The sequence below is a fragment of the Amblyomma americanum genome, chromosome 2, assembly GCF_052857255.1.
Source record: "Amblyomma americanum isolate KBUSLIRL-KWMA chromosome 2, ASM5285725v1, whole genome shotgun sequence".
Taxonomy (NCBI): domain Eukaryota; kingdom Metazoa; phylum Arthropoda; class Arachnida; order Ixodida; family Ixodidae; genus Amblyomma; species Amblyomma americanum.
In genome coordinates this window covers 13,448,022-13,470,385 of record NC_135498.1, presented here as the reverse complement: position 1 = coordinate 13,470,385, position 22,364 = coordinate 13,448,022, and the positions used below count along the sequence as shown (strand labels likewise).

General features: G+C 49.4%; 1 protein-coding gene across 1 annotated transcript in view; it reads right to left on the bottom strand.

Moving 5' to 3' along the window:
• Positions 1–22,364, bottom strand: part of LOC144120598 (putative phospholipase B-like 2) — a 28,364-nt gene extending 6,000 nt beyond the window's left edge. The window contains exons 1-6 of the mRNA XM_077653169.1: positions 21,788–22,364; positions 19,480–19,726; positions 17,517–17,614; positions 16,119–16,348; positions 9,141–9,232; positions 8,242–8,402 (exon numbers count right to left, since the gene is read on the bottom strand). Coding sequence (XP_077509295.1) covers positions 8,242–8,402; positions 9,141–9,232; positions 16,119–16,348; positions 17,517–17,614; positions 19,480–19,726; positions 21,788–21,999 — 1,040 coding nt within the window. The 5' untranslated portion in view covers positions 22,000–22,364. The remainder of the gene's footprint in view (positions 1–8,241; positions 8,403–9,140; positions 9,233–16,118; positions 16,349–17,516; positions 17,615–19,479; positions 19,727–21,787) is intronic.

Below are 22,364 nucleotides of genomic sequence, written 5' to 3'. Positions count from 1 at the left end.
GGGGGGGTCCCGTGCCGTGAGCTAATGGGGACGTCGGTTTCGGGGAATTGTCCCGGGCGGCGGACGTCCATTTTAACCCCCGTAAACAACAGATGCGGATCCCTCGTTGACGCCGCCGCGTGCATTAGTGGCACCGCGGACACGCCGGCGCCTCCTTGAAGCATCTGTCGAGAGACGACTCCCAGTTGTTTGGACCCTCCCGGAATGTTGTCGCGCCTCGTCCGTAACAGCGGCAAGCTAAGCCGCGTATGCGCACGAGAGGCGCCCCGCTGTGGTCCGATGACAGGACTAAGTGCGGAACAGCTGCGGGCCGGACGAGAGTCAAAGGAAAACGATTGCACCTGCGGGCACAATGGGAGGTTGTTTTTGCTTTTTCTTCTGGGGGCGAGAGTGTGAGCAATACTGTGAAGGCATGGGGCGTGCCACCTAAACCTGGTGGGCCAATCATTTCGAGTGTCTATTCCCGGAATGCCATGTTCGTATAGCTATTTTGATGTTCTTTTCGTGTTGGGCATTTTAGGGAAAGGGTTTTGAACCTTGCCGAAGCGGGAAGGCGTGCCATACAGTTTTTGAACCAATCAGGTGTTAGTTGTTTGTGATTGGGTGATGCAAGGGGTGGGCCAGTCTCCTAGGTCTTTAAAACCAGGTCCGGAGCCGGGAAAAGGCGTTCTGAGCTAGATTTAGATCCCTTGCATCTTTGGCGATGCCAAGGAGGGAAGATTTTCCCTTAGCCAGTTCCATGTAATCATGCTTGCCGTTTATTCTGTTGTAAATATGTGAATTCCTGTATAAAGTTTCAGTTTTCCTTCCTTCAGTCAAGTTTTGCCGGATCTCGTCTGTTATACCGTCTCGTCTCGGACGGTGGGGCACCCGGTGGTGGAGCCCGGTATACGAGTTATACGAAATCTCACCACGACCAAGAAGAACGAACCTATCTTTACTGGCGCAGTCGACAGGATCCTTTCGTTATCAGGAGATAGCAAAGGAGGAAGAGACGACGTTCCGGCAACGGGCCAAGCATCGGCGGCTGAGGAGGAGCAAGAGCTGAAGGCAGGAATCGGCAGCTTCCAAGGGAACCAGCAGCGGAGACTCCAAGGGTGGACCAGCAGCGCAAGGCGGTAGCCGGTCGGGAGAAGCTGCGTGGGGAAGCGGGCGGCGACAGAGAGACAGCGACAGCGACGAAAGTCGGACGCCAGCGAGGTGCATCTCATCAGTGGGTGAGTCCTCTTTGCCTTTCACCTTGGCGGGGGCATTGCTGTCTGGATAGGCGGTCTGGGAGTGCATGAACACCCGGTTCGCACACTTAAACCCGGACAGGCGGAAAGCGAGCACGATGAGTGAGGGAGAGGAAACGGTTGTTTCGGAGGACAGTTCGTCTGTGTCTGACGCTCAGATTAGCAAGATGGCTCTGGAAATTAAAAAAGAAGAGGCCAGAGCTGCTGAGGAGCACCGTCGAGCTCTCGAGGTCCAGCTTGAACTTGCAAAATTCCAAGCAAGCAACAAAGGAGTAAGCCTGGAGCAGAACGCCACGGCGTTGGAGAGAAGCGACTCGCGAGCGGAGTTCTGTCGGTACTCGAAATGGTTGTCGGGAGTGCTCCCGAAGTTCCCGGCAGAGGCAGAAGTGCCTGTCTGGTTCGAGTCGATTGAACACACCCTGGAGGCCTACGCGGTCCCGAAGGAACAGTGGGGCCAAATTGTATTTCCGCTAATAGTGGATAAGGTGCGGTTCTTGTCGACGCGCTTGACACCTTCGCAGCATAAGGAGTACGAAGTCCTGAAGAAAGTGGTGCTAGAAGAGCTTAAGCTCTCAGCGGGAGAATATCGCAGAAGGTTCATAACATCGAAAAAACTGCCTAATGAGAGCTGGAGGGCGTTTGCGACTCGCCTGCAGAGTTATCTCAATTTCTATGTGGAGGAAAGGGGGGTGAAAACGTTGGAGGGAATTGTTGAGTTGCTAGTGGCGGACCAACTAAAGAACACCCTGTCTGAGGACGCCCTTCGATACGTAACTTTGCAGGAGGGTGAGGGATGGAAGAAAGCGCCAACGTTGGCGGCATTACTGCAGACGTTCGAGGAAGCGCAGGGAAAGAACAGCGCAGTGAAAAAGCACGAGCAGAAAAAGGGGGAGAGCTCAAATGGTCGAGACGGAAAGCGAGATACGTACCAACCCAAACGGGAGGCGACAGGAATACAAAGGCCGGACACGAAGCAGAAGTATAAAGGGTGCTTTTCGTGTGGGTCGATGGGTCACAGGAGGGCCGAATGCCCGCATGGCTCGGGACGAACACCCACGAAAGCGCTTAACGCTAAAGGGGAAAGCCTTACTGCAAGGGTGGCGACACAGGCACGAGCGGCCGCACAAAGCGAACTAAGACCGATAACTCTGTCTTGTCAGAATAGGCAAATTAATGCAATTCTGGACACAGGCGCAGAAATCACGGTTGTGCGGGAGAGCATAGTACCCCCGGGACTGGTGGAGCCACATGGGTCCATCGAATTGGTGTCAGCCTTTGGTGAAAAGGTACGGGCTAAGCTTGCAGTTGTGCCCCTGATGTTAAACCGCGGGGCAGGCATTTTCTCCGAGATTAAAGAAGCGGTGCCAGTGGTATGCGCTCTGACCGACAAGCTAGCGTCGAGAACGGACTGTTTGCTTTCGGAGGAAGCATGGGAGTCACTGAGGGAGGAGTGTGATATGAAAGGGCTAGTAGAGGCGAACGACGGTCAGGTGGCAGACCACGTGGGGGTGGAACGGGACAAGTTACACGGGCCGCTAGAAGAGAAACCAGTCAAGGAGGGCGTAACTCCCCACGCGGAAGTGCACGCGGTGGTCGGCAGGGCAAGCGAGAGCGGCGCACTAATCGCCGAAGACACAGCTCGTAGTGTAACCGAGGAAAGCAGCGCCTCGGCGGTTTTCAGGGAGGAGCAGCGCAATGACGCCACATTGCAAGAAGTGTGGAAAAACGCCAGGGCTGGGAAAGGTGGCATAACTGAAGTAGACGGTCTCCTCTACCATAAGGAAAACTTGCTTGGGCAACCAGTAATGCAGCTGGTGCTCCCTAAATCCCGACGTCAAGAAGTACTTAGGTTAGCCCATGAATCAAACTGGGGCGGTCACCTTGGATTCAGGAAAACTAAGGCGCGAATCAAGTACACGTTTTATTGGCCAGGTATTGAAGGGGATGTAAGGGCATACTGTAACAGCTGCCATGGGTGCCAGACAAGGGCGGATCGCCGCCAGACGGACAGAGTGCCGATAGAACCGCTAACGAGGCCTCGATACCCGTTCGAACAGGTCAACGTCGACGTTATAGGTCCATTGGATCCACCCTCAGGAAGGGGTCACAGGTACGCGTTGTGCATCATCGATTTGTGCACACGATGGCCTGAGGTGGTGTGCTTGCGCTCCCTCAGTGCGAAGGCCACCTGTGACGCGCTCCTGACGGTGTTCAGCCGGACGGGAATTCCGGAAGTAGTCGCCTCAGACTGCGGGACAAACTTTACGGCCGAACTCACACAAGAGTTTTTGAAGAGGCTAGGCTGCTCGCCAAGGTTTTCAACGCCGGGGCACCCCGAAAGTAACGGCGCGGTCGAACGTTGGAACCGGACATTTAAGAACATGCTGTATCATATCATCCAGGAGGAAGGAAAGGAATGGGACAAGTTTGTGCCCTTCTTGTTATGGGCGTACCGCGAGGTACCACATGACACGACGGGCGTCGCCCCGTTCCAGATGCTGTACGGGCGAGAACCAACCGGTCCGCTGGTGGTTTTAAAGCGCAGCTGGGCGGGACAGATAAGTGTACCAGCTATGCTGGGGCCGTCCCCATCACAGTATATGCGGGAGCTGAAGAGGCGCCTAGAGCATGCAGCGGAGGTGGCACAATTAGTGAGCTCGAAGCAGCAGAACGCGTACGCGACCCAGTACAACAGGCGGGCGAAGGACAAAACTTTTCAGATAGGAGACAGTGTGCTGGTGTTTGACGAGCAACGTCCTGGAAAAATGTTCCCGCAGTGGAAAGGGCCGGGCAGCGTTGACGGAAAGTATCGCGAACACTCGTACTTCGTGCAGATGCCAGGAGGTGCCCGAAAATTAGTACACGCCAGCAAACTACGGCCGTATCAGAAGCGCGTAATGGCAGTTGGGGTGATATTTGATGAGGACAGGGCGTTTGGCGAAGTAGAGTACGTGCCTCGATCGGTGTCAACGCGGGCTACAGTATCGGTCCTCCCCAAGGACATGACGGCCCATCTGAAGGCGGAAGAAGGCGACCTCATTCGCAAAGTGTTCACCGAACACCGAGGCCTATTCGACGACAAGCCGGGAGTAGCGAAAATAGGAGAACACAGGATCGTTTTAGAGGAGGGCTTCACACCGAGGTCAGGTTACCCTTATCGAATACCCGCAAGCCTAAAAGGCGAAGTGGGCAAGCAAGTAGATGAGCTACTTGAGATGGGTCTGATTTTTCCCTGCGAAAGCCCCCACGCCCATCCCGTGGTCTGTGTCCCCAAAAAGGACGGGTCGATGAGAATGTGTGTGGACTTTAGAAAGCTCAATGCGGGGACAGTGGCAGATGCCTACCCGATGTCGTTGCAGCAGGAGCTCATTCTGAGCGTAGGAAGGGCTAAGTACATTACGCTCCTCGACCTTAGAAGAGGGTATTGGCAGGTGCCCCTGGCACAGTCGGCTCAGCTACTCACCGCTTTTGTCTGCCATCGGGGGCAGTTTGCGTGGACGGTAATGCCGTTTGGGCTGAAAAACGCGGCCCAGACGTTTCAAAGAGCCATGAACGAGCTTTTACTCCCGCATTCTGCCTACGCGTGTGCGTACTTAGACGACATCGCCGTGTTCAGCGAGGCGTTGCCTGACCACATACGACACTTGCACGCCGTCTTCGCAGCGTTAGAGAGGGCGAACCTGAAAGTTAAGCTGGAAAAGTGTCAGGTGGCGAGAGGGTCAATCCGTTACTTGGGACACATAGTGGGCTCGGGAAATCACGCACCCGATCCCGAAAAATTGAAAGCCATTAGGGGACTGAGGGCACCGAAAACGAAGAAAGAGCTCCGTAGCGTGCTCGGGCTGTGCGGTTATTACCGGGGCTATGTGCCCAACTATGCGGAGGTGGCAGCGCCGCTGACAGAGCTAACGGGGAAAAGGATTCCTAACAAAATTCCGTGGCCCGCGGAAGCTGAAAGTGCGTTTCAGCGACTCAAGGCGGCACTCTGTGAAGCTGCGGCTCTCGGGACGCCCGATGCTGGCAAGCCGTTTTGGCTGTACACGGACGCCTCAGCGGTTGCGGCGGGAGCCTGTCTCTCCCAGTGTGCCGCGGATGGCTCCGAGCGGCCGATTGCGTTCGCGAGTTGCAGATTTTCTCCAACGCAGGCTCGATGGTCAACCATAGAAAGAGAGGCGTTTGCAGTCATCTGGGGGCTGGGGAAGTTCGACCTCTGGTTGTTCGGCGCTCAGGTTACTGTGGTGTCTGACCACAACCCCCTCTCCTTTCTTACTCTCACCACGCCTCAAGGAGCGAAGCTGACGCGTTGGGCACTTGCCCTACAGAGATATAATGTGTCAATAAAACACAGGAAAGGGAGCGCTCACGGTAACGCTGACGCGCTGTCTAGGTTGCCGAACTACAGCTGGGAGGCAGACAGCAATGATCACGCCGGGGGGCAAGGAAGAGAGGACATGGGTACCAAAGAGCAAACCCAGTGACGTGTGCTGTGGCAGTAACTGGAACTGCGGTGTAATCCGCTCGTTTGGGTGTTTGCAGTGTCGCAATGTGTTTGCAGTGTCGCAATGTGTTTGCAGTGTCACAGTGTGTTTGCAGTGTCACAATGTGTTTGCAGTGTCGCAATTTGTTTGCAGTGTCGCAATTTGTTTGCAGCGTTGCGATGTGTTTGCAGTAGTATCCCCACTACTTAGGTCGCCCTCAGAGCGATTTTATAGGCGAAAAGGGATCCCTCGTTGTGTTATAATTCTACAAGGTGCCATTTGGGCCCCTGGTAGAATCTTAGGGGGGGCGTGTGAAGGGATCGAATGGGCAGCTGCGTTGAATCACTGTGAGGTCGATCACGCGCCCAGTCCGTGGGCTGCCAGGACGCGTCCCCAACACACTCTCGCCACTTCCGGCACATTATGGTTCCTGCTGTCTCTGCGGCAGTGATGAACAGCCCTAATGGGGGCCCACTCGGCTTCGAAGGTCAGGCACCTGCGCTGCACAACGCTGCGCGGGGACCGAAAGGCCGACGCTGCCCTCGCGCAGAAGGTTTCATTACGGGAAAACGGGGTCTCTTTCCGAGGCGGGAGCATTTAGCTGCTCGCCTTAAACAAACACAGCCGCGTCCACCGCCGATGGCTCGCGGCGCCGCGGCCCGCCGCCCTTGCCGACACCCGACACACTGTCGTTGCGTCTCGCGGGGGGGGGGGGGGGTCCCGTGCCGTGAGCTAATGGGGACGTCGGTTTCGGGGAATTGTCCCGGGCGGCGGACGTCCATTTTAACCCCCGTAAACAACAGATGCGGATCCCTCGTTGACGCCGCCGCGTGCATTAGTGGCACCGCGGACACGCCGGCGCCTCCTTGAAGCATCTGTCGAGAGACGACTCCCAGTTGTTTGGACCCTCCCGGAATGTTGTCGCGCCTCGTCCGTAACAGCGGCAAGCTAAGCCGCGTATGCGCACGAGAGGCGCCCCGCTGTGGTCCGATGACAGGACTAAGTGCGGAACAGCTGCGGGCCGGACGAGAGTCAAAGGAAAACGATTGCACCTGCGGGCACAATGGGAGGTTGTTTTTGCTTTTTCTTCTGGGGGCGAGAGTGTGAGCAATACTGTGAAGGCATGGGGCGTGCCACCTAAACCTGGTGGGCCAATCATTTCGAGTGTCTATTCCCGGAATGCCATGTTCGTATAGCTATTTTGATGTTCTTTTCGTGTTGGGCATTTTAGGGAAAGGGTTTTGAACCTTGCCGAAGCGGGAAGGCGTGCCATACAGTTTTTGAACCAATCAGGTGTTAGTTGTTTGTGATTGGGTGATGCAAGGGGTGGGCCAGTCTCCTAGGTCTTTAAAACCAGGTCCGGAGCCGGGAAAAGGCGTTCTGAGCTAGATTTAGATCCCTTGCATCTTTGGCGATGCCAAGGAGGGAAGATTTTCCCTTAGCCAGTTCCATGTAATCATGCTTGCCGTTTATTCTGTTGTAAATATGTGAATTCCTGTATAAAGTTTCAGTTTTCCTTCCTTCAGTCAAGTTTTGCCGGATCTCGTCTGTTATACCGTCTCGTCTCGGACGGTGGGGCACCCGGTGGTGGAGCCCGGTATACGAGTTATACGAAATCTCACCACGACCAAGAAGAACGAACCTATCTTTACTGGCTGCTTTCATGAAAAACGAAGCTTCTGTAAGCCAGAATAGGTCTAAATCTGAAATGCAGTTATCGCCATCATCAGTCGCTTTCGCGATCGAACTGCAATGACGGCAAGTCAGTTTTTTCCTGCGGCCAAATACCCCAGGGCTACTCTACACCACCATTCACATCGAAGCGGTGATAACTGCCTTCTCTTCCGTTTTGACGTAAAGAGTTTGAGTCAGTCGGCCCTGAAAAGTGGGCCCTGGAACTACTCACTTTTTCAAGCGGAGTTTCCCAACTGATATGATTGGAGGCCCAGCGGGTCCTGGTTCAGAGAGCACGGCAGCAGCGGCGGCCAATGGCGTCACGGAATAGGGACTGCCACCAACCTCAACAATCATCCCCACTTCCCATTCACAATTTAGATTAGTGCAGCAATAAATGTTTTCTCGTCCTTCTCCTATAACTAATATGATCCAAGAACTCTGGGTACACTCGCTTAGTGCCTACTGGAGCCCCAGTGAGTGGCTTTTGGCGACAGTGTTTGCGTAGACGACTGCAACATGACACGTTGCTGGGCGAAATGAGTGCATTCAACAGACATGGGGTGCTGGGTGAAGGTGTAGGTTATGCAAGCGTTACATGAGGTATTACGGGCGCATTGAAGGAAACGGCTTGGGGGGGGGGGGGGGGGGGAGATAGAGAAAGAGGGGAGGAAGGAAAGAGGGTGTGTGGAAGTCTTGGAATAGAACATCGTGGCGGAGCATTGTTTGAGCATAGCATTGAGGAAAATGACACTGTCAGTCTGCTCTCCCAGTCTCTGCCATGGAGCTGACCATGAAATCTAGGAGCGGCTCCTTGATATGAAAGCTCAATAGCACTAAAACAAACTACCTACGTTCCGCTGTTCTTCATTGCGAATATGTCTGCCCATTCCCGTCCGGACCTGGCCAGTCGGGTGGCCACCATCGCTCGCACCCAAGTGAGCGGAGCCGCCTCGGGGTCGAGCAGCAGCCACAGATCCGGGTTTTTGTTCTCGATGGACGTCTCCACAACGGCCTGTGGGGGTTCACACCGCAATATACGTAACAATATACGTAACCTATCCCAATTACAGGACAGAACTCCGAGTTACATTACAAGACACTTCGAGGATTTCGCAGTACCGATGTCACGTTCAAATTACGGGAAACAGTGCCATAAGTACACTATATGAACACTTTTAAATTATTATAATTCGGTCCGTTTTGATCTCTTCACGGCATCCTACAAAGATCTCCGGCAGATGTATTTGGTTTTTATGTAATGTTGTCTAGCCTTGCTGTTGTTTTCTTTTGAATTTGTAGCAATGAGTGCAGCTGTTTTCGTTTACATTTGTACTATGAGTACTATATCTGCATCACATTAAATATGTATATGTTTGCGTATCAAGAATATGTTTTCATATGTGATGCTGCCACTCTGCCGAAATGAGGGACTGTGGACCCGTCAAGCTGTCGAAGGACAGCTTTTTTTCTGCAATCCCCCCATCTGTATTTGATGGAAAATAAAGATTTCATGTTTCATGTTCATGTTCAATGGGCATCACTCTGGCATTCTCCCTCTGCCGCGGCGCCCGATGCTTTTAGTCCCTTTTATATCAGCTGTTAGCGTCAAGTCTAGTATGTCTTAGGTAGCACCGTGAACAGTGGTGTTAATTCTGCTTGCAAACATGCATAAACCCTCCCGCCCACATTAACCGCTGCTCACAATACAGCCGCAGCAACCATGACACTTGACAGGCTGATTGGCTCTTACCAAGCCGGCGGAAGTGAGGTAGAAGTCGTCCGAAGAGACCAGCTTTCCTGGGTACGAGGACATCGTTATCGTACGACCGGGGACAACGTCACCTGGAAGAAAGAGCAGGAGCAACAGGCTGAATTAAAAAAATTGGCTGTGGTTTAGCTCTGGTTAAACCTGGAGTGACGCGGTAGCTACAGCTGGCCGAGTGGAACTTGTTCACGTGACCAACCACGTGACGACCCACGTGATCAGCAGCCACGGCGCCCGCCGCCGGCAGCTGCTCCGCGCCACGTGGCCACCACGTGACAGCGTGGCGGCGCAGCCACAGGGTGGCGGCACCGCCACGCTGAAGGCTCGAAATGCTACCGTAATGTAGCTAGCGCTACAAAAAAAAAAAGACGCCAAATCTGCAGCCGAAATGTCAAGTATAATAATTTTTTTCTTGGTTTAGGCGACAGAACATTGCAGTGCAATCCAGCCGGGGAAAAGAACAAGCGAAATTGCAGATGCTTGGCAATCTAGGCGCTAAGAGCTCAAATGGTAGCCACTCTGTGCCAGTCTAAACACTTTCTATACACTTTTGATAGGCTCCCTAGCCATCCTTTAGACTTTTAATTTTCTCTATAGAACATCTATAGACAAAGTAAATAACCGCTTTATTTCCTTTTGTCTACAGACGGTTTATAAAATGTCTATAGTCTAAAGCTGTAACCGCCTTAATTTCCTCTTGTCTAAGGACGGTCTATAGACTATATAGAGTGTAAGAGTATAATGGTCTTAAATCCTTTCGTCTATAGGTGGTCCTTAGACTATAAAATCTTAAACAGCCTTACAGTGCATAGTCTATATATATATATATATATATATTAGTCTATAGTCTAAAGACCAGTCTACAACAATCCCAATTTCTTTTTATCTGACAACATATACACTGTCTTTCGACCAAGTCCAGAACAATGTCAATTTTTTTGCACTCCATGCTGAGGGGAACTGCATCGGGTGACCGCAACTATGCCTAGAGTCCTCCACCTTTTTCGCTATTTCGAAAATTAAAAAAGAAAATATTGTGTGAGGACAATGCAACGCCCTCCTGTATATTGCTTTTAGAAGCTTTGAAAAGCTTCTTTTCGTTATACCGTGACGTATATTGTGAACACAATTAAAGAACAGTTAATGCTAGCAGGTAAAGAGAGGAAAGGCAGCCACTCCTGAAATAAGGATTCTCGCAAACTGTACCACGTTAAACGAACACGCTCTCCCTTAAAGAAATCGCTTGAGAAAATTTCATTCCGTCTTATGATCATTACTGTCTAACGCGCTTAATTCAGAAACATTTCATCAGCGATTCCACATTTCTCTTTAACATCCTGAAAATAAAGCGGAAACACCGTTAGAGGAGTCTCAAAGAGCATGGTCCTCTGCGCGATTAACGTCTGCCAGTTATACCTTTGCAGTTTGCATTCACGTGATAAAGCTTTGCGAGGCAACCATCCCAGATGCAGTATTTCTTCGTTCCTCCCCATATACCTGCTGCTTTGGAGCCGATGACACGCTGATGTCGCCCTACCATTTTTCTAAACACAAGCACAAGCAAAAAAGACGTTATGCTGTGCAACTTTTTAATTATGGTTCGAAATGTGTGCCACATAACTATTCGGGGGAAGATGCGGCGCGTACGGACAAAGCAGCAATGTTTCGGTTTTGTTTTCGCGAAAACAATAAGGTTTTTAATGCGCGGGTGGAGGATTTTGCCCTGTGTGGTCTTGGATACCAGATCAAGCTACACACGGCAAGACTGCGACTGGCAAAGATACGACCGTGAAGTGGGTTTCTGTGCACGTTTCACCCATTTTACCGCAAGACGGCGGAAAATCATTCGGGCTGCAAACAACTGTGTGCGCTTATATGTCGGTGTCGTCGGCGTGTTCTCTCGTGAATTACGTTTTCATCGAAATCAAACTTAATCGTCCACTTACAGTAAGTCTACGCGATTATTTTATTATTTTGGTCTCCTAAGCCACTATAAGCAGAACTGTGTGTGCAGAACAGATTATGTGCGCAGCGACAAACTTGCTATCCTCGTTTGTAAGGGGCGTTACAAGCAGCGGAAGCCATCGGGTTCTCGACTAATGCCGCTTTTGCCTGTGTCGATATGTCTTTACTAATGCGCGGGAAGGCACTCGGTGCGAAATCCGTGATGGTACGCCGCCACTCCTCGCAAGCTGTCTACTGCTATTTCGTGCTTCAAGGTAGATGCGCGGCCAGAAATATCGCTTAGACCGTGAATGACGGCCGAAAGGGTTAGCGCCGTGTCAGCTCGATTTGCTTGGCGCCTCCGAAAACGCACACTCACGTCCTGAGGTGGATTACATTTATTTTTTAATCTGTGTTATCTCCTGTCCAGACCATGAGCTGCTGGTTATTGAGAGGTGTGCATTGCTTGTTACGTGTACACGTTCGCTTGGTGCACGTCGTTGACTGCGACGTTTCACCGAAGATGTTTTGTAACGCTACAGACTGGAACAAGGGACGTTTGTCGAAGTTGTTGTCATGCGATTCTAGAGGAATGCTTATAGTGTGATGTTTGAACAAAAGTCATCGCCGGCGCGAATGGCCAGCGTGTACAAACACCGTGAAGAACGTACGATCTGCATCCCGTCTCCCCTTTCGTTGCACACGTATGGATTTGTCCATCCATGTTATCCGAGCTGTTGGCCGCCGCCGCTGGCCGGCGGGCACTTCATTTTGAAAGCTGAGTAAAGCTCGCCTTGACAAGACACGCCTTACATTTCGTTTCGAGAAGCTCGTTCGTGGGCCCCGCTCACGCGTGCACAAATCTCTCCAATAGCATTTGTATGGGAGGCAGAGTATGCGTTTTCTGATCTGAGACGGCTACATTATGAAAACGCCAATATAACTTGGCGCTTATTTGCGCAAACGAATGCAATTCAGCTCGAGTTGTGTTATGGCTACGCCTGTGGTTGAAGAAGTTAATTGTTTCTTTGAAATAGTCGCTACTTGGAGTGTGTTCTTTGGTTTGGTTGCTTTTTCTAGCAGCCTTAGGTTAGGCTACCTGTGTGCAAGAACCTCCTCTTTACTGCTCTGTTCGGGCTGCACTTGAAGGAAAAAACTAAGGGAATTTGAGACGGTGTCTCATCCTCACAGTAATGCGTATGTTGTCTCAAACTCACGCCTGCTTTCGAAACGGTGCAGCTGCAGCCACTATGTGCTGTTTCAGTTTTTCTGGATAATGAGCGCGGCACGAAGCGCTGCAACCCGCTTGTTTCTAAGAGCGCGCGTTGATGTATGAGTATGCTGTTCCCTCTCTGCGCTTCGACTTATGGGCGCAAAACTGCGGCGAACAGGTTCGCAGTCTGCCTGGTAGGTTTTGCATGGTTTGTGCCCGTTCGAGTACCGGCGTACGTAATACCAGGCTTTACGCATGGCATTTTGAAGCACTTGTTCAATAGTGGGTATAAGAACAAATGCTGATATATTCTCCTGTTGGGGTCGTTGTGTAAGCAGCACTGAATGTGAATTTTATCGGGGCGGCATTCTCGACAGCTCGTAGGGAGTCAATGCTGATATTTGGCACAATTTTTCGAAGTCTTCTTTTCCATTTAATGTAAAAGGAATGTCTTACATAGATCAGTATTCGCAGTAGGTATTCATTGTAGAAGTAGAGTGCTCCAGGGATTATTGGTCTTGGTTACAGTGTTTTATGAAAACCACTTAGAATTCGTCAAGCGTATTTGCTGAAATGATGAAGCCGGCACGATGGCTCAGTAGTTATCGTGTTCCTCTGGTGACCTGGAAGATTCGGGTTCGATGCCGGCCTCTGCGGTCCATTTTGATATAGGCCAAATGCTAGAGGCCTGTTCTCAATGCCATGTCAGTGCATAATAAAAAACCGCAGATGGTCGAAATTATCCGCAGCCTTTCACTAAAGCATCTCTCATAGCCTGGGTCTGTGAACCCCATAAAACCAAGCCAAAAGCTCAAGATTACTTTTATAGAATGGGATAGCCAGTATATGCTTTTCGCTCTAAAGCACGTGTGTAGAAATCGAGCGAGAATTTTAAAAGCGCGAGCTCTTACTAATAACGTTTTTGAAAGACGCGTCTTTCTGCAATGAAGGTCAAATTTACCAAAACAGTTACTATGTGAGCAGACTGTACCACATAACAGTGGACGCGTAGCGCCTTAATTCATACCTACAATTTCGATCCATTATATGTGTACCAGTACAGCAGCCATCGAAGTGCGACGCCCCGTTACCACTATCTGCATCAAATTTGGAGGACACCCGTTTGACGCAGAATCTTCGAAGTGGTGTCAAATAACGTGACATGTTCTTCAGTATAAAACTGCTAGCTTAGATGAAGTCCAAAATATATGTGGGATTCGCAACAACGACCTTTCCGCCCCCAAATCGTGCATTCCGAGAACTTTCAGATGGCCATTGCGGCCGAACCGTTTGTCCCAGGGGTTTCCGGATGGTGTCAAGCGACTCGTCGTGTTGTGATGCACACGTTTCTAAAGTTTTTTACCTGATATAGGAGGAAATGTACCGACATGGCGAAGGTGGCTGTTAATCGCAGTAGCAGTGCAAAATTCATCAGGTAGATGGCTCTGCTTTTGTCTTAAAAGGAATGTTTCCGGAAAGGTAACATCCTCGAATGTTCGAATTTGGCCGTCTCCACGTTTGCTGAGCACACCGATGTAAGCGCTTGAAGCTCCTGTAGCTAATGCTCTTAACTCGAACACTAAGGCGGTGTTGGCAGATAATTTTTTTTTCAGTTCCCCTTATATTATTTTTTCCTTTGCGCTGCACAGGTCAACATGCCCGGATAATTGACTGCACACAACAGGTCGCAAGAATGCTTCTGAAGAAACTACTCGGACCGTTACTCTCAGCATTTATTGGTATAATGTGGTGCATTCTTATGATGTATGTATTGCATATTCCCAGCCTGGATAGCTTGGAGATAAACCAAATTTGTAACTATATTGATCGTCATGTCATTTGTGAAGACCGTGTGGTTACCTTTTTCAACAGTTGTAGACCGTCTGACTATAGCATTGCCAGGCCATATTCCTATGGAATGTCTGTAGTCTATCGACCCATGTGTATTGGACGAGTACACTATTGTCTATACACAGAAATCTGCAGGAAGTGTATGGACATAAGTCTATACGTCGTCTATAGACCCGTGTCTATAAGACTTTCAGCAGACATTTGTCTCTAGACTGTCTATAGACAGGAATCTATGAAACTGATCTGTTCGCGGCGCCGCGGGTTCGACTCCCAGTCGTGGGCCCGGCAGGGGCGGTTTGCTGTTCTTACATGCTCATAAAAACTGTGTTGTGCCATTTTATCCATTTGTTGATAGGGCTATGAAGTCCGTGCAAGAGCCGTATGATGGACCGCCACGCCGAATCACCGCGGTCATCGAAATTTTTGTTCCACGAACAACGCGCTTTTGAGGGACGACAAAACCAGTCGTTGTATGAGTGGGGGGTACGGGCACAAGTAATTTTAGCGGCCGCTATCTTGGCTAAGATGTCACACCAATAGGCGCCATCTTTGATTTGGAAAACTGAAACTATGGCCATTTCGTCCCTTTACGTCGTAATCACGTGGTTCCTACGGGACCATGACGTCATTATTAAATGAAGGCACAGCGCACGAAAGGCGGGACTGAGAAAGAGACAAACACAGCGCTGTGTTTGTCTCTTTCTCAGTCCCGCCTTTCGTGCGCTGTGCCTTCATTTAGTACCATGTACCGGCTAGCCCAGACAAACACCTTATTGCACGTCATTATTGACCGCCAAACTTGGCTTACATTGCGTAGCGTTTATTGGGAACCTTTGTTCAGGCATATCACTTTTTTTCCTGCTTCAGCGACGGACCTAGTTTCCGTGGGATGCGAGTCACAGGTGATCATAAAGCTCCGCTGCATTACTCAAGCGAATAAAATAAACGTAATCTAACTCCTTGTGGCCGTACAGAGAATGTACTGACAGTTCTACTCTTTGCCGAAAAGAGACTTTCAATCCTCAGGCAATTTGGCTTGAGTGAACAGCTTCTAGAGAGAGTGCAGTAGCCGGTATACTTCATCTGATAGAGTATTTGTTCTTAGAGATAAGAGGTTTGTTATAAAAAATTGAACTATATATTTTTAATCACTTTCGGGTTAAATGAATCGATAAAAAGGATGAGTTTGCTCGCTCTTGGCTGATATGTACAGTCAACCAGAGACCATGAGAAATTATTCCCCAGATCTAACAACCATAAAAATAATGGTCGGCCTGTAGTTGCAAAGTTAGTGCTAAGAGAGACAAGACAGTTTTTTACACTGACAACAGAATTGAATACTGAGTTTTAATCTGGTTAACCAATGGTCTAAACGCACTATAAAGTCGTCACCAAATCTTCATGCCTACAAAACACTAGTCTGTGCTTAGTGTTGTTTCAATAGGCTTTCCTTTGTGGTCGTCGCTTCAAACGGGAGTGGTACGTGATACTACACAAACAACTTCTTTCTGTAGAAAGAAGTCACCATTCTATTCAACGTGCGTAGATATCAAGCCGCCTGAGAGAAACTGCAAAAATGATTCAACAGCTCAGGCAGAAGCATTCCGGAAAGTGACTAGAGCAGGGGCTCTAGCAACTGGTATAAACGGCTAGGAGTTGCACCTTATGCTTTCTGCAAGCAACTTGAAGCGCCGTACGAACACTAAGAGTTCTGTGTCAGTAGAGGCTATTTCTACAAAGCTCTGCTCTTATTCTTACTCTCATCTTGTAATACATTTTTACTGGCACCCAATTGCTGAGAGCAGATCTTTAAACGGAGCCATTGTCCTTATTTCGTCCGAGGGTAAATGTTTTTGTCTAACACTGTAATTATATCCAGTAACCGGTACGGTGCCTTTGAGTGCATTTGCCAGCTCCCTTTGCGAGCTCAGGTAAGCCCTATCGGTCATGCGTACCTGGTTTCTTCGCAGACGGCGTGTAATGCCAAGGAAAGGTGTACTTCTTCTGAATCCTCAGCATGCTGCTGTACAGGAACCAGGTGTTATGCGCCATGTAGATGTCCTCGTAGTCGCCGACTACCTTGATCAATGCTGAACAAGACGGCACGAGGCTAACCGAATGCAGGTCCGTGGTGCGCCTGAGAGCGGGCTCTAGGTCCATGAGGTCACCGACGACGTTGAAAAATCTGCGCACAGATGAATGGTAACCGCTTCTGCGGTCCACTGTCCTACGCTACTCGCATTGTAGGCTAAAGCGGAAAAGGCAAATAGCCGGGAAGAGTGAATTTTCGATAGAACAAACGTGACTAGAAGATGGAAGGAAAGCCTTAGTAATCTGACCATGTTGACAAAAGCTCTTGCCTTCGTCTAAGCAATGACAGGTCCTCTTGTTGAGGCGCATGTCAGCAGATTGGGGTGTTCTTTCCGCTCTTCAAGTTTGTGCTTTAAAATTTATGCTGCGGCTCATTGGCCTGTTTACATTCTGGACGCAAGGCAAGCCGGAACACAGATACACGGAACACAAGGGGCACACGGGGCCATGTGTGCTCCGGCTGTCCCCATGCCCGCCCGTGTCTTCCAACTCCAGATTTCTGCGAAAAGGGCACGCAGGTCACACAGAGCGCTAGCTATCGACGAAACCGTTAGCTGAGGGGATGCGGTTGCTTCAAGATCCCCATGGCATGCTCTTTAAATAAAATAGCGTATTGTTTGTTAAGGTCCCCGGAATACCCTTGGCTTGAGACCCATAGGTCTCTTAATCTGTAGGGGCGAAAATGGTCTGCCGGGCAGAAGAGTCTGCGACTTCAGCTGCGCGCCCACCTTGTACTTTCACCGTCGCAGCCAGAAGAAGCCCACTCATCCTGCGTAATCGTTCTGTGGCGTTCCGAATACAGGGGCCGCCGCTGATAGAGCAAACAGAAACTATGCGATGCCAGCTCGGTATAAGTTATCTGTGCTTCGCGGACACAAGGGACATGAAGGGGCGCATAGAGGAAATGTGCTATGATTTTCCAAGATGCCCGTGAGAAATACGTGCAGTTGGCGTATGTTTGTTTCACTCTTGGTTGAGAGAGAGATGAATTCTTTTCGGTCGGGCTTTCTCTTTCACTGCATGGCACATTACTTATACTGCTTTTCGAAATACCTAAGCTAAGATTGCTGAACTATTTTAAACTTCAACTGACTACGCGCTAAAAAGCACTCGTTTTAAGCACACTGTTCGTGGAGAGCAGCGGGTGATTATAACTCACTTTCCCACACTGTTCGTGGGAAAATGACATGGCTGCCCAGCCTATAAGCAAAGGAAGCAAGCAAATAATAAAGTAAACTTCTCTACAAGGATGAGATACTTACAGTGCTCTGGTAAGATTTGTCAGCGTGCGAGACGTGTCAAGCGTGATGTTTTCGAATGCGTCGCTTAGGCCAAGCATTTGTAGCATTTGAAGGTGGACCTGTCACAGAAAAAAAAAGGAAACCCAACAAAGTTTTTTACAACACATTCCAGGAATGAGCGAAGTGTGTTGATATATTTGCAACAACGCAATGTCCGGCCATTTCTCGACAGCGTGGTGCTCTGAGGGAGAGTCGCGTAGTAAAGTACACGCGCCGTGCCAGCTATGGGTTTCCTCTGTTTTTTCGGGTGTGCCCAATGTGCCAATGCAGATAACTTTTATGCAGTTATACATTCTTGCTAACGGCCAAGGCTTACTCGATCTGATCGACTGTCGATATATTTGTTAGAACGCACATTGTAGCCGCTGTTTTTGCCGGCACTGTGCTCACACAGGGCAGCCAATGTACGCAAGATGGTATGTAGTTTAGCATTACAAAGTGCGACAGGAAAACCGCAGGGTTTCTCTAATATCACGCGAAGAAAAAGAAGAAACTTTGCAAACTATTTAAAGCCGGTTCCTGAACTGGTCGACCATGGAAGACAATGGACTTGTGCTATTGCCTTATGGGTGAAACGAATACTATCACCACTTGAGGCCGTTTCCACGCACTAGCGATGTGAGTCGAGCCCTGCACATAAATCACCCCACTGAATATCAAACTCTGTCGCTTTGCAGGCCGGTTTTCGGATTTTAGGGACTGTTAGACGGTGCTACGAAACATGATAGCTGGCGCAGCGATGCCACCTGCAGCTGAATTCGTCCACAAATACGCCCATAAAAAGGGACGTGATCTACGAGCGACGTAGGGCTCGAAATTGCATAAATCATGCTTTAGTTCACATGTCCTAAAAACGCATAACGAGGTCGGCTGGCAGGAGACGAATGTAACAAAAGCACAACCCACACAGCGCGCTGTTCGACCGCTCAAGGCAGGTGCTTGAGAAAGGAGAGTAACTCCGCCCTCCTGTTAAGTGTACCTGGCTATTCTTGAAGTGGGATAACGCGCTTACGTTCTGTCTAAAACACAGATGGTGCCTCCGATACAGGTTTTGAGGGGACAACGACATTGCAGGTCCACAGTCATGTGTGCCATCAAGTAAAACGTTTTGGTAGCGGAAGGTGCCTCGTTTCCTGCTACCTTGGGGACTGGCCAACGCTTGCATTTCTATATAGCTCTCCTGGGGGGAAATTCTTGTGTGGGTGTCTTGTGTTTTCATGGGATGCGATGCGGCGAACAGCAGGTGCTGCTCAGGAAACCTTCCCAAAATTTCATTGCAACCAATAAGGCACTTCTTCCAAATGATCGTTTGCTGAGCCAATCGGCGTTTGGCATTCCAGAAAGCAAAAAGCTCAAAGCTCGCGCGAAGGACGGGAAGGTGACAGGCGTAGAGCGTTGTTCCCCCATACGCCAGCCGCAAACTTGTTTTAGATGACGATGATCTTGGCAAGGATGATCTCGCAAGTGCCAGAGCGGAACACAAAAAATACAAGCAATCTGTTTTTGCACACACGATTTGAACTCGAACGGACAGCGGTGTATCGAAAATAGATGTTAAAAAATGGCTTCTGCAGTGGCGCTACAAAAAGAAATCTCACCTGGTATGCTAACGAACACCTGAAACGTACTGAATTATACTTGTAATGGGGAATGAAGCAGCAAGGTTTTCCCATATCGCTTGTCCTTTCTTGTGGTCTTTAACTCTTCATGTCCTGTTTCAAGATTTCTGCCCTCAAGAGAGGGTCGTTCGGGCAGGACGCACTTCATCACATTTCAGGACGGCCGTTTGTTTCTCGCCTAGCCACGGCGATCATTTGGGAAATCCCTCTGTACGCTTCAAACTAACTGGTTTTACATTTAATTGTTATGTTAGAAAACTGGCTTCAGCACAGAATGTTCCTGTAATGTGCAGTGGTCGCCTTACCAGGTTCCAGTACGGGTCGCTGTCCCTTAGACGCTCCTCGTTGCGGCGCGAATAGTCGAGGTTGTTCTGGAGGAAGCCGTTGAGTTTGGCACAAAATTCCGTCTGATTGTCGCAGTAATGGGCAAATATGTTCTCCCACTGGTCCTCCATCAGCTGCCGAGTCAAGTGCGCTTCCAGAGCTCCGGCGGCGTACGCTTGGATGTCGTCCATCACGCCCTCACTCGATTCCACTTCCAGATACGCCCAGCTGAGGACAGGTAAGCAACTTTAGACTAGCCCCACACTAACAGCGCGTTGTGTGCAACACCTCTTTAGACAGTTGCACACGCTCCCATCACCGCTTCCGAAATAATCTCATGTTTCAACATGTACTATCGCGCTCAGTAAGAGTTGCAGCACGCAAGATGTGAGAGATGCTCAGTTCTCGAAGTAGTGCGACCTCAGTGTTGCTGGGAATTCACGGAAGAAAAAAGTACACAATGTTTGTAAAAGTTGGGTGGTATGCATGAAGGATCATTGATTTATGATAAAGCAGAAATCAGATTCGTCATTCTAGACATGCTGCGAATCATATTTAGCCCATATTACCTTCACTATTGTGATGGTGAATGTTGTACACATGCACACATTCAGCACCGACCTTTAACAGGGGGCTACAATCTCTCCTAGGTGCAGATTTGCTACTTACTGTAAGAGCTGCAACTATATAAAAAAAGGACCGCTACCCTCCTCTGGTGAGTATAACAACTACAAATAATGACTTCCTTTTGATATAACAAACGGACAGCTTCATTTGGCCGCTGACGAAATAGCGCAGCCTGTAATTGTTTTGATTTTTCTTGCCGCAGCATGCTAAGCTCAATTCCATGGCATCTCCGATTTTGCAGTATAATGATGCAGGCGCTCTCTAACAAACAAAAACACTGGCATGTTCGACGGCTCAAGTTTGTACCATTTTACACGACTTCTGCCTGCTAATTTCGCTTCTTTTGCTTCAGTAACGAATGGTTGGCAATGGCCTTGAATATATCTGAGCAGTGGAAGGACTCACTGTGGAACAGTGCGGATCAGGCGTATCGAAGATCTAAAAGGAACACATTGCCTGTGCTAATTTGCCCTCACCTGCGACCAGGACAGCAGGACTTTGTAGCTTCTTGATAGGCACAATATCCCAGATCATGTCATAATATCGGAATGGCGGTTAAGCCTTATAATAAGGAGCACATACAAGACTCTTCCAACACTGTATACGTCCGAGTGCTAGAACGGGTGACGTCTTAAAACCGCAAAACCACAGCTGTCATGGTCAGTGCAGAAATAATCGTCCTCCTTGAGAGACCTGTTTCAGAGAAATTATTCATCGCGATCTTCATAAGACAGAAAAACGCGCAAGGGCGCGCTACAGTTGCGAAATCATCAATCTCTGGGGGTTCAATTCTTAGCTTCGACGTCCGTGCTGCAAGAAGAATAAATCGTAAACTCTGGGTTGCCCTGGATTTGTAGTGAACTACAATTATCACTACAAATTGTAATTTTAATTCAAATTTCACTATCTTTCAAGCACGCAGTTTTGTCAGCTATGGCACAGGCCGCTGCAGCCTGCCTTTCTTTAGGACCCTTAGTTGTTCTCGGCGGACGCATTATTGTCATTAACTGTCGGGCCAGAACCACGTGCTCCTTGCTATCTCACATTGTACCCAGAAGGCGATACCATGTGTGAGGATGATAATGCTCTAACGCACTGATTAATATTACTTACAGAATAGCCTGACGAGCACGAAAGAGAAGGCTAACATCTGGCATGGCCAGGATATTCGCCTGACCTTAAACTGTTCAGCCATTTTCTATTACCTCGTAGCTGGGCGCGATGAATAATTTTCTTCCATCACTGTAACTTCATCAAATTGCCGCTGTTTTCTAAAATTAAACCCTCAGAATCAAGTTAGAAACTATTCTTGAAATCTATTTGTGATATACAAAGTCAACTGAAGGTATAATAGCCGCCGAAGGGGGCCTGCAGCACGCTGATAATGAATGATTGTAAATGTCCAACCTGCGTAATTTCGCGTTTTGCTCTCTGATTTGTTATGTGATTCCGGCAATGCCAGCGTTGTGTTCTGCCAGGAACGCTTCTTTATGCACTGTTTTTGACAAAATTTGCACAGCTATAGTCATCAAACACTTAATTCCGTGCATAAAACCACTATTATAATTTAATATCTTACGTCCTTCATTTCGCCACCCACGACTACCACTGCTTCCTGCTCCAATTGTTTTACGGAAAACCATAGAGGCAACAATGGCTCACCCACTGTTCAGGATATCGTCCTGGAAGCTGGCCCATGCCACGGTGGTCAGCGGATTGGCGCCGGAACGCTGACTTTGGGGCCGTCCATCGAAGATGAGGAGGCGGTCGCCGCTTCCTTCTACGGCAGCCCAAGCCGATCTGCATGGGGACCCTTGGCTAGTTGCTCGGAGCAGGGACAAATAAAGAAGCACCAGTGCTACCCCGTGCTTCATGCTGGAGCTCGTGCGCAGTCTTCGGGCCTTTCCAGCTTGAAGCGAGAGAGTTGAATGTAATACTAGATGCTGTTGTGCTTGTAATAAAAGCTGGACCGGGACTGCCAGAAGACAGGCCCCGTGAAGGACGTTCAGAGCGAAAACAGCTAGAATTAAGTTCTAACCTTAACTAAGCGCGTGTATAGGGATACGTAGCCCATTTAAATAGAGTGCTCGGATTCTAGAGAGTGAGAAGGAACGTAAAAAATCAATAAGAAACACATGAACATGTAAGGGGCCTTCAGTCGCGCCGCTCGGATGAATCGACTCTCCCCGGCGGACTCGGTAGTCGAACTTCGCACCGGCAGCCACAGGGGGCCTTCGAG